Source organism: Microchirus variegatus (genome assembly GCF_963457635.1).
Source record: "Microchirus variegatus genome assembly, chromosome: 12".
NCBI classification, from domain to species: domain Eukaryota; kingdom Metazoa; phylum Chordata; class Actinopteri; order Pleuronectiformes; family Soleidae; genus Microchirus; species Microchirus variegatus.
The window spans coordinates 28,276,958-28,288,675 of NC_139813.1; the positions used below are offsets into that span (position 1 = coordinate 28,276,958).

At 41.3% G+C, this 11,718-nt stretch overlaps 2 protein-coding genes across 3 annotated transcripts in view; one reads left to right on the forward strand and one right to left on the reverse strand.

The window, feature by feature from the left end:
* hivep2a (HIVEP zinc finger 2a) overlaps nt 1-2,367 on the reverse strand; it is a 72,656-nt gene extending 70,289 nt beyond the window's left edge. Inside the window, exon 1 of the mRNA XM_083898866.1 lies at nt 2,260-2,367. The gene's annotated coding sequence lies outside the window, so the exon portion shown is untranslated. The remainder of the gene's footprint in view (nt 1-2,259) is intronic.
* Nucleotides 1,977-11,718, forward strand: aig1 (androgen-induced 1 (H. sapiens)). Of its 2 annotated transcripts, XM_083898891.1 has the most exons (7): nt 1,977-2,168; nt 2,288-2,407; nt 5,707-5,862; nt 7,193-7,294; nt 9,768-9,883; nt 9,974-10,140; nt 11,275-11,718. In XM_083898891.1, the coding sequence occupies exons 2-7, from the start codon at nt 2,351-2,353 to the stop codon at nt 11,292-11,294; spliced, it is 618 nt and encodes a 205-aa protein (XP_083755017.1). In that variant the 5' UTR covers nt 1,977-2,168; nt 2,288-2,350; the 3' UTR covers nt 11,295-11,718. The 2 variants fall into 2 exon arrangements, with proteins under 2 accessions (XP_083755017.1, XP_083755016.1); XM_083898890.1 differs by having other exon boundaries at nt 1,977-2,407.

Below are 11,718 nucleotides of genomic sequence, written 5' to 3' on the forward strand. Positions count from 1 at the left end.
CGCTAACACATGCTTACACACACACTTACACACGCTAACACGGTAGCACACGCTAACACACACTAACACAAGCTAGCAAACACTTACACATGCAAACACAGGCTAACACATGCTAACACGCTCAGTTATCGTGTCACATTATAAAAATAAAGGTCATGTGGTTAATTTTTCAATTCAACAGAATTTGCTGAGATCTTTGATGACTCACCAACAACCAGTGTGTGTGTGTGTGTGTGCGTGCGTGCGTGAATTAACCAGTGTGTTCACAATCCCGGCATGTGAGTCATGAGTGTGTGTGTGTGTGTGTGTGTGTGTGTGTGTTAATGTAAAGTCCTCCCTATTCTGCGTAAACTCTTTAAAGAAAAACAACCACATACAAGGAACCTGCTGAGTGTAGTTACACACACTTCTGAATAATCCATGACATCAGAGACACACACACACACACACACACACACACACGCGCACACACGCACACACAATGGCCTGAGGCTCTTGTCCTAGAGTCGAACTGTAAAGATCTGCAACACAAAGCACTTCTGTGACAGCTGACTGATTATTAATGCTTACTCACACACACACACACACACACACACACACACACACACACACACACACACACACACACACACACACACACACACACACACACACACACACACACACACACACACACACACACACACACACACACACACACACACACACACACAGTTATCAGTGTGTCGAGGTGTGGCTGCAGTCTTACATAAAAGTTCCAGGGTAAAGGTTGAACGACCTGAGAGATAACAGTTACATCTTCAGAGTGTGTGTGTGTGTGCGTGTGTGTATATCAGGGCTACACTCTGCCACCCACTGGTCAACACAGGTACTGACACTGATTGAGACGTTGAAAGTTGCTCCAACTTTAAATCCAGTGTTAGTTTGTTTTTACCGCACAACAACGGTTCCAAAGGTGTGCACTGCCGCCCCCTGGTGGCCATCATCAGACATGGATGTCAATCATCCTTCAAACACAATAGAGTTTCATTTCTACGCGTCCATCATGGAGCTGCTGCGACCACAGTGCCCTTGAGCAAAGCTCTCAGTATTTTTATTCCTAACATTCTCAGGGTTTGGTTTTTGGGATTTCGTTTCTCAGCAGGTGACGCTCATGGTGTTTCTCCAAAAAGGTTTGGAGATGAATTTGAGGACAGGTGGACCAAAGTTGGACCAAAGTTGGAGGACAGCCACGGGGGGAGCTGGAGGTGCCTCTCTGGACATTTACCCCGTAGAGAGCAAATGGATTGTTCAGCCATGTTTGTCAAAGCCGTCTGACCACTGTCCTCCAGCAGATGGTGAAGGTTTCTGCACCAATCGCCTTCTGGTCGAGCGCCAGGTTTAAAAAGAGACAACGCTCATGTCCATGTTCACCGCTCAGGAGACACCGCAACAAATAATCGCATTTAAGAAGCTGAACAATGACAGAAAACACTCAGACTAACAGATGATCAGATTATTGATTATGAACGGATGAATCACGAGTGGAGATGTAGAAACACACACGTGTGTGTGTGTGTGTGTGTGTGTGTGTGTGTGTGGAGTGTTTGATTAGTGCAGAAACAGCACCACACTTCAGCCTGGGTGTTCGGCGTCGCCGTGGCAACAGCATCACCTCAGTCCTCAAAGCTGTGTGTTTTTTTTCCCGTCTCTTTTGCTTTAACACATTCATGTCAGTGTCATCTCTGAATTACCTATGCTATTATAGTAATATTAATATTAAAAATACTATTATTATTATTATTATTATTATTATTAATATTAACATGGTTTATGATGTTGTGGTTATCTTTATTTAATGGCAGCCAAATAAACAGATAACATTAGTGTCATTTATCCTAATATTATTATTATTATTATTGTTATTATTATATTGTTATTATATAATAACAACAACAACAACAACAATAATAGTAATAATAATATAGGCTGATTGTTTAAAAATAGCTATTATGTTAATGTTTATTTAATCACAGTTAGTCTGGAACTGAAAAATAGAGAATTTTTGTTCCTGGGGGGACCACAGCTTTCCCCCACCCTCCTCTGACGTCATGACGATAACACGGAAGCAGAGCTCAGACTGAGGAGGAGACAGGAAAAGAAGAAGAAGAAGAAGAAGGTTCACTCAGGTAACAAAGAGAAACACGGGAGGAGGAGGTTAAAGGTTAAAGGTGAACCTCACAGACACAGACACAGCTTCACCACCATCGTCTTCCTCACCGTCATCATGGCGCTGATCCCGTCGCAGGTTCTCCGGGTCGCCATCCTCCTCTCGTACTTCTCCATCCTGTGTCACTACAAAGCTCTGGACATGCCCGCGCACCAGACGTACGGCGGCAGCTGGAAGTTCCTCACCTTCATCGACCTGGTAAGTTCCGCCTAGCCTAGCACTAGCACTAGCACTAGCACTAGCACTAGCTGCAGGCTAACCCTAGCTCCGGGTACTCGCGTGTGTTAGCATCACGCTGTGTCGTCATCGCCGGTGTCTTTTGTTTTTGTTTGTTTTTCTTCTTCTTTTTTTTTCAAAAAAAGCGACCGTTGCTCGTTTCCGCAGAGCCTCACTGCTACGGGGTTTCCCGGTGAGCAGAAGGAGGCGTGTTCATACCGCGGAGCCGCTTCCGCCGGAGCCTCGCGCCGGTGTTTTAACCCCTGACTTCACCGGACACCTGTTCCACCTGTTAGCCGTTAGCCGTTAGCAGGTGCAGGCGCGCACACCCACCGGCCTCTTTATTAGGTACACCTGCTCTACTGTCAGTGACCTGTCTGTAAGAAGCAGTGACCTCTAGTGGTGAGACTGCACATTGTACAAGTACTCCTATATTATATACATATGTATGTGTGCATATATACATATATATAGATGTGTGCGTGTATTTATATAAATATACAGATGTGTGTGTATATATATGAATATATAGATGTGTGTGTGTATATATATATATGAATATGTATATATACGTACATGTATGTATGTATGTATGTATGTATGTATATATATATATATATATATATATATATATATATATGTGTATATATACGTATCGAATATATATATTTATATATGTATATATACGTATACATATATGTGTATATATACGTATACGTATATATATATTTATATATGTATATATACGTATACGTATATATATATTTATATATGTATATATACGTATACGTATACGTATGTATATATGTATACAACAGGTTAACGCATGATGCCGTTTCCATGACGACGCGTTTTTTCCCGGTTAGTCGTCATGGAAGCTAAGCTAACGTTGGCGCGTTAACATTTGACAGCACTAATATGTATATGTATATATATATATATATATATACACACACACACATGAGCCGTGCATACTCTCGTCTGTCAGTGACCAGTCTGTAAGAAGCAGTGACCTCTAGTGGTGAGAATGCAGATGGTCACACGAGGTCACATGGCTGATGCTTGTCCTGTCATATTTGTACAGGAGCCCGGAAGAGTCAAAGCAGCATAAAAACAGACCAACCGACTCTGAAGTGAAATTAGATTTTTAGACTTTGCTTTGTCAATTGGATTAAGACACACACACACACACACACACACACACACACACACACACACACACACACACACATACACACACAGAAGCCATTCATACTAAACAATGTGTGTGTGTGTGTGTGTACGAGTGCAGACAAAGAGTGTTCTGTTCACACACACGTGTTAGAGAATGATCTGTTGTTGACGTTTAATGGAGAAAACTAACCATAGCTCACACACACACACACACACACACACACACATTTATATTTTTCCTCATATTGGTGTGTGTGTGTGTGTGTGTGTGTGTGTGTGTGTGTGTCCGTGTGTGTCCGACTGAAATTGCTGTGTCATATTTTCCACATTAAGGCCTCTCATCCTGGTTAACTGTGTTTTTAATGATCTGTACACACACACACACACACACACACACACACACACACACACACGTGACTAAGAGCCAGATGTTGCTGTGTGTGTGTGTGTGTGTGTGCAACATGAACCTCTGCATATTGAAACACACACACACACGATTGGTTTTAGATCCATTTCACGCTCTGTGTCTCGTCGCTAGATGCGTTCTCATTGAAAACCCTTTATCTACGTAGCATGCGAGCTACGTAGATAAAGGGCCTTTTTCGAGTAAGGGGAAAGAGAAAGATTAGCGTAGATTATAAGATTAGCGTAGATTATATAAGAGAAATATAACTACCATAGAATGTGTTTGAGTGCATTTAAAATGGTTTGTGATCACTTTAAAGTTTCCAGTGTGTGGACACCAGATACTCCCACTGTGTGTGTGTGTGTGTGTTTGTGTGTGTGTGTGTGATCCATCATTATGAATTTATCGATCACATTGTTTGATTACAGACTGGACCACGTGTGCGACATCTTTATGACGTACGTTGATTTAACGCCACACGTTATCTTTTTATCGCAGCGTTTTACAGCCAATCAAAGGACTCCAGTGTTTTTGTTTGATGTCGTGCGGTGAACGAAGTCATCGTCCATCATTAGTGAGTTTAATCCCAAAGAGTTCAGTGATCAGACGTCATCGTCACACACTCTCAAACGCCAACAGCATACTGAGGTTTGTAAACCACTCACTCTCCTCACACCAAAGCCCATAGAGAAAACCAGTGATTTTTAGCTCACAGGGACACAGGAGCTGCTGCCTCGTGTGGTCACTTTGTGTCACTGAGTTAAGTCTAAATTGATTATTTTAAAAGCTGAATTCACTAAAATCAGTCATTGTAAGTTAGTGATGGAGGCAGCAGTGGATCAACAACTCCTGTGAACTCCTGTGTGCTGTGATGTTAAAATCACTGGTTTACTCTATGGACTTTGGTGTGGGAGAGTGAGTGACTTTGGTGTGGGAGAGTGAATGGTTTACAAACTTCAGTTTTTAGCCACTTATTAGAAATATATCAAATTAAATCTATGTCGGTTTAAGTTTACGATATCTTAAGAACACGTTCACGTCTTTATCTTCACTGTTAGACAGACTTTTCCAACAGGAAACTGAAGTTTGTAAACCACTCACTCTCCCACACCAAAGCCCATAGAGAAAACCAGTGATTTTAACATAACAGGGCACAGGAGTTGTTGAATAACAGTAAGATCAGTAATTTAACTACCATTAGTTCAAATGTCTTATTTTGTAAAATTCGGCTTTTAAAATCCTTAATTTTGATTGACTTCTGTGACACAAAGTGACCACACGAGGCAGCAGAGGACCAGCAGCTCCTGTGTCCCTGTGAGCTAAAATCACTGGTTTCTCTATGGGCTTTGGTGTGAGGAGAGTGAGTGGTTCGTTAAAGTGTGTCTAACAGTGAAGATAAAGACGTGAACGTGTTCTCAATGTGTCAGACGTTTATACACCGTCGTCGCTTTTATCAAGTGAGTCTTTTCAACAGCGGCTAAATTTAGTTTTTCCCTCAAACGCATAATAAAAATAAATAAAAAGTGCAGTTTCGTCCTCTTTTTTCCTGTGAACATTTTTACCATCAAAGCCTTTTTTATTTTTTATGTCCCTCCTCCTCCGTCTGTCTCTTCTAAGTACCTGTCATGTGACGGCTGTTAAAGCGCCCCCCCGCTGAGCCCTGTGTGTGTGTGTGTGTGTGTGTGTGTGTGTGTGTGTGCAGGTGATCCAGGCGGTGTTTTTCGGTGTGTGTGTCCTCATCGATGTGTCCAGTCTGCTGACTAAAGGAGGCGACAGCAGGGAGCAGGAGCGGCAGCTCAGGAAGCTGATTGGCCTCAGGGACTGGATGATGGCCGTGCTGGCGTTTCCTGTCGGAGCGGTGAGTGGACGCACACACACACACGCACACACATTCTTGTACTTGCTGCATACTAAGGACCAGCATTTCCACTTTATAAATCAACACAATTACAAATATCTACTTCATGAATGACATCTACAAAGAACTACTGGTTGCAGTACCATAACATGTCTGCAGGTGGAGCCCCAGAGCAAAATGGGCTGGAAAACTTTTTCGATTTTTTTTTTTTATTATAATTTTTGGTCCAAAATTTTACAAAACCGTCATACAATACTATGTCGACCAAAATGAAAACAACATTTTTACCAAACATTTTGGGTCCAAAATTTGACAAAAACGTCATACTCTTCTATGTCGTCCAAAATTTGAAAAAAACATTTTGACCCAAAAAAAATTTGGTCCAAAATTTGACAAAACCGTCATACAATACTATGTCAACCAAAATGAAAACAACATTTTTACCAAACATTTTGGGTCCAAAATTTGACAAAAACGTCATACAATACTTTGTCGACCAAAATGAAAACAAAATTTTGACCAAAAAATTTTTGGTCCAAAATTTGACAAAAACGTCATACTATACTATGTTGTCCAAAATTTGAAAAAATCTTTGACAAAAATATTTTGACCAAAAAATTTTGGGTCAAAATTTGACAAAACCGTCATACTATACTATGTCGACCAAAATGAAAACAAAATTTTGACCAAAAATTTTTGGTCCAAAATTTGACAAAAAAACGTCATACTATACTACGTCATCCAAAATTTTAAAAAATCTTTGACAAAAATCTTTTGACCCAAAAATTTTGGGTCCAAATTTGACATAACTGTGATACAATACTATGTCGACCAAAATGAAAACATTTTGACCAAAAAAAATTTGATCCAAAATTTGATGTTATAGCAACCTCAGGAAGTGATTTCAATGAAAACAAAGTGAGGATCGGCCAAAATGTCCTCACTCCGTAAAAATGACCTCACTTTGTTGGTTAAAAACCCTCAGTGGTCCTCTGTATGCTGCAAGTACAATAACACACACACACACACACACACACACACACACACACACACACACACACACACACACACACACACACACACACACACACACACACACACAATACCCTGGGGAAGCATTAGCTTGGCTTGCAAAAATCAGTGTTTGTACAACTTCACTAACAAGGTGAGAGTAATGCCGTCTTTCCAGCGTCTCCATTAGCATACGTAGCATACGTAGCACCTGCTCGTAGCTGCTCTGTGCCTCAGACACAGTCTCAATGACTTGTGTCCATGTGCATGGTCAGCTGTTATCGTACGATAAACACCTGTCTCTCTGTGTCCCCGTCAGTTCGTGGTCTTCACCTTCTGGACTCTGTATCTGTACGACAGAGAACTGGTTTACCCCAAACTCCTGGACAACTTCATCCCTCAGTGGCTCAACCACGGCATGGTGAGTTCATCTTCATATCATGATAATATCGTATTGTGACTTAAATATCGTATCGTGATATATTGTATTGTGACTTATATATCGTGATAATATCATTTTGTGACTTAAATATCGTGATAATATTGTATTTTGACTGTAATATTGTGATAATATCGTATTGTGACTTAAATATCGTGATAATATCGTTTCGTGACTTTAATATCGCATCGCGATAATATCGTGATAATATCGTATTGTGATAATATCGTATCGTGATAATATTGCGATAATATCGTATTGTGATAATATCGTATGGTGACTTTAATATCGTATCGTGACGATAATATTGTATTGTGAATTCAATATCGTGATAATATCGTATTGTGACCTAAATATCGTATCGGGATAATATTGTATTGTGACTTAAATATCTTGATAATATCGTATTGTGACTTTAATATCGTTTTGTGACTTTAATATCGCGATAATATCGTATTGCGATAATATCGTATCGCGATAATATCGTATCGCGATAATATCGTATTGTGATAATATCGTATGGTGACTTTAATATCATATCGTGACGATAATATTGTATTGTGAATTCAATATCGTGATTATATCGCATTATGACTTCAATATCGTGATATCGTATTGCGACTTCAATATTGTGATAATATCGTATCGTGACTTAAATCACGCTAGGCTAACGCCGTGTCTGCTGACTGAAATGTGTTTTAAAATCAGATCATGTGAAATCATGATTCCACAGCCGTCTGTGTGTGTGTGTGTGTGTGTCCTCATACTTCATGAGCTGATGTAATAGCTGAGTGGTTGCTATGGTGGCGTTGCTAAGGACCAAAACAACCAAAACATCACCAATTGCGTGTGTCTGTGCGCCTGTGTGAATGTGTGTTCGTACGTGCACGTGTGTGTGTGTGCTTGCGTGTGCGTACGTGCACTTGTGTGCGTGCGTTCAACACCCCTGTCGTACAGCGTGTGCGTCCAGCGGTTGTAAATATTGTGGTATTCCATGGTATCACTGTTGTTTGTTTACTCCGGTCTCCATGGTGACCATGTCACCGGTCCCATCGGAGGAGGGAGGGGTCGAGTGGTCGATGTGGAGCGTGTGTGTGTGTGTGTGTGTGTGTGTTGTGAACATGTGGAGCAGCTCAGAGAGTGAAGAAAGTGAAGCAGTTGTTTATTTGTTTGTTTGTTTGTTTGTCTGCTGCTGGGGTCAAAGGTCAGATCACATGATTATAAAGACGATTATAAACGGCAGATTTTAAGTTCTGAACCTGAAAATCAAACGAGGTCACATGAGGGTCACAGCACCACCTCCTGACACTCTGAGTGTATTTACTGAGTATTTACTGAGTATTTACTGAGTATTTACTGAGCAATTCACAGTGTATTTACAGAGTATTTATAGAGTAATTTACAGAGCATTTTACTGTGTATTTATAGAGTAATTTACAGAGCATTTTACTGTGTATTTATAGTTATTTACAGTGTATTTTACAGAGTATTTTACAGTGTATTTACAGAGTATTTATAGAGTATTTTACTGTGTATTTATAGAGTAATTTACAGTGTATTTACAGTGTATTTACAGTGTATTTTACAGAGTATTTCCAGAGTATTTATAGAGCAATTTACAGTGCATTTTACAGTGTATCTATGCAATTTACAGAGTATTTATAGAGTTTAAATACTCTGTAAAATACACTGTAAATTAGAGTAATTTACAGTGTATTTTACTGTGTATTTATATAGAAATTTCCAGAGCATTTCCAGAGTATTTATAGAGCAATTCACAGTGTAGTTACAGTGTATTTACAGAGTATTTTCCAGTGTATTTTCCAGAGTATTTCCAGAGTATTTATAGAGTATAAATACAGAGTAAAATGCTCTGTAAATTAGAGTAATTTACAGAGCATTTTACTGTGTATTTATAAAGAAATTTACAGTGTATTTTACAGAGTATTTCTAGAGTATTGAGTACCTGGATTAAATTAAAAAAGTATTGTGATGATTCTGAAATAATGATAAGATTAAATAATCATCAGCTCACCGTCGATCTGAGAAGAACTCACAGATGGGTTTTTCACTGTTTTTTCACTGTAATTTAACAAGTGAGACACACACACACACACACACACACACACACACACACACACACACACACACACACACTCACACACACGCAGACACACACACGCAGTGACACTGACCCACAGCTGTGTTCTGAGGACAAATGAGGTAAGAGGTCTCAGCCTCTCTGTGTGTGTGTGTGTGTGTGTGTGTGTGTGTGTGTGTGTGTGTGTGTGTCAAATAAACATTTAGCAATGCGTCAATTTTAGTTTACAATGTTTGACTGCTTTTACATGAACTACCGTCTTTGTCCACTGGGGGGCACCGTGATTCAACTTTAACTTTAGAAAAGTACTTTTCATACTGAAGTAAATATTGTGTGTGTGTGTGTGTGTGTCAGCACACCACTGTCCTGCCCTTCATCATCATCGAGATGAGGACCACCCGCCATCGATATCCCAGAAGGCTTTGGGGCGTGTTGGCGGTGTGCGTCTTCGGTGTAGGATACATCCTGTGGTGAGCAGACGTTTGAAGTTCACAGTGATGTCATCGAATCGCCGCCCTGCTCACGTTACCCCTCCCCTGTGTTTGGCTCCGCCCCCTCAGGACGTGCTGGGTGCACCAGGTGACCGGCGTGTGGGTTTACCCGGTCCTCGAACGCATCACGCCGCTCGCTCGAGGCGTCTTCTTCAGCGTGATGATGACGGTGATCGCAGTTTTCTACGTGTTAGGAGAGACGCTCAACAGCTACATATGGGACCACACACACACAGGTACAGACACACACACACAGGTACACACACACACACACACAGGTACACACACAGGTACACACACACACACACACACAGGTACACACACACACAGGTACAGACACACACACACACACACACACACAGGTAAACACACACATACACACACACACACACACACACACAGGTAAACACACACACACACAGGTACACACAAGTACACACACAGGTACACACAGGTACATACACACACACAGGTACATACACACACACACAGGTGTACACACACAGGTACACACACACACAGGTACACACTCAGGTACATCCACACACAGGTACACACACACAGGTATACACACACACCTAGGTACACACTCACACAGATGTACACACACAGATACAGGTACACACACACACAGGTGTACACACACAGGTACAGGTACGCACACACAGGTACACACACACATACTCACAGGTACACACTCAGGTACATACACACACAGGTACACACACACACAGGTATACACACACACAGGTGTACAGACAGATACACAAGTACTCACACACAGGTACACACACACAGGTACACACACACAGGTACATACACACAGGTACATACACACACAGGTACATACACACACACACACACAGGTGTACACACACACAGGTACATACACACACAGGTACATACACACACACACACACAGGTGTACACACACACAGGTACACACACACACACAGGTACACACTCGGGTACATCCACACACAGGTACACACACACTCACACAGATGTACACACAGATACACAGGTACACACACACAGGTGTACACACAGGTACAGGCACACACACAGGTACACACACACTCACACAGATGTACACACACAGATGTACACACACAGATACACAGGTACACACACACAGGTGTACACACACAGGTACAGGCACACACAGGTACACACACACATACTCTCAGGTACATACACACACACACAGGTGTACACACACAGATACACAGGTACACACACACACACAGGTACACACATTGATCTTGTGTGTTTTGTGTCTTCACACACACAGGTACACACACACACACACACACACAGTTACACACACACACTTGTTAATCTTGTGTGTTTTGTGTGTCTCCACACAGCAAAGGTCAAAGGTGAGTGACCTCCTCTGTGTTGTAGCGCCCCCACCTGACCAGGACAACACGTGACCTCTGTGGGAGTGGAACTGTGTCAACAGTCTCCATGACAACGACAAAAACACAACAACAACAACAACAACAACAGCCTGTGAAGAAGACGATAGGCAGAGCGGTCGACGCTCGTGTTTTTATTTTGACGTTTGTTTTTTTTGCGAAGGACAGTAAACGTAAACAAACAAACGTGGATAATTCATGTGTTCATCAGCTACATTCATGTGTTCATCTTATTTATATCGAGCTTCATCATAATCGAGGACGTCAATAAATCTGAAGTGAAAAAAAAACACACTTTTGCGTCACGTTGAATTCATCGCTACAAAAAAAAACTGTGAATAATTTCCACACACACACGAATGGAAAAGCCCGCCCACTTTGGAGCGTCACGGT

Excerpts from the sequence above, each read along its gene's own strand:
- aig1 (XM_083898890.1), top strand. The coding sequence starts at position 2,267 with ATGGCGCTGATCCCGTCGCAGGTTCTCCGGGTCGCCATCCTCCTCTCG. Across the intron at positions 2,408-5,706 it reads TCCTCACCTTCATCGACCTG|GTGATCCAGGCGGTGTTTTT; the intron begins GTAAGTTCCGCC and ends GTGTGTGTGCAG. Across the intron at positions 7,295-9,767 it reads AGTGGCTCAACCACGGCATG|CACACCACTGTCCTGCCCTT; the intron begins GTGAGTTCATCT and ends TGTGTGTGTCAG.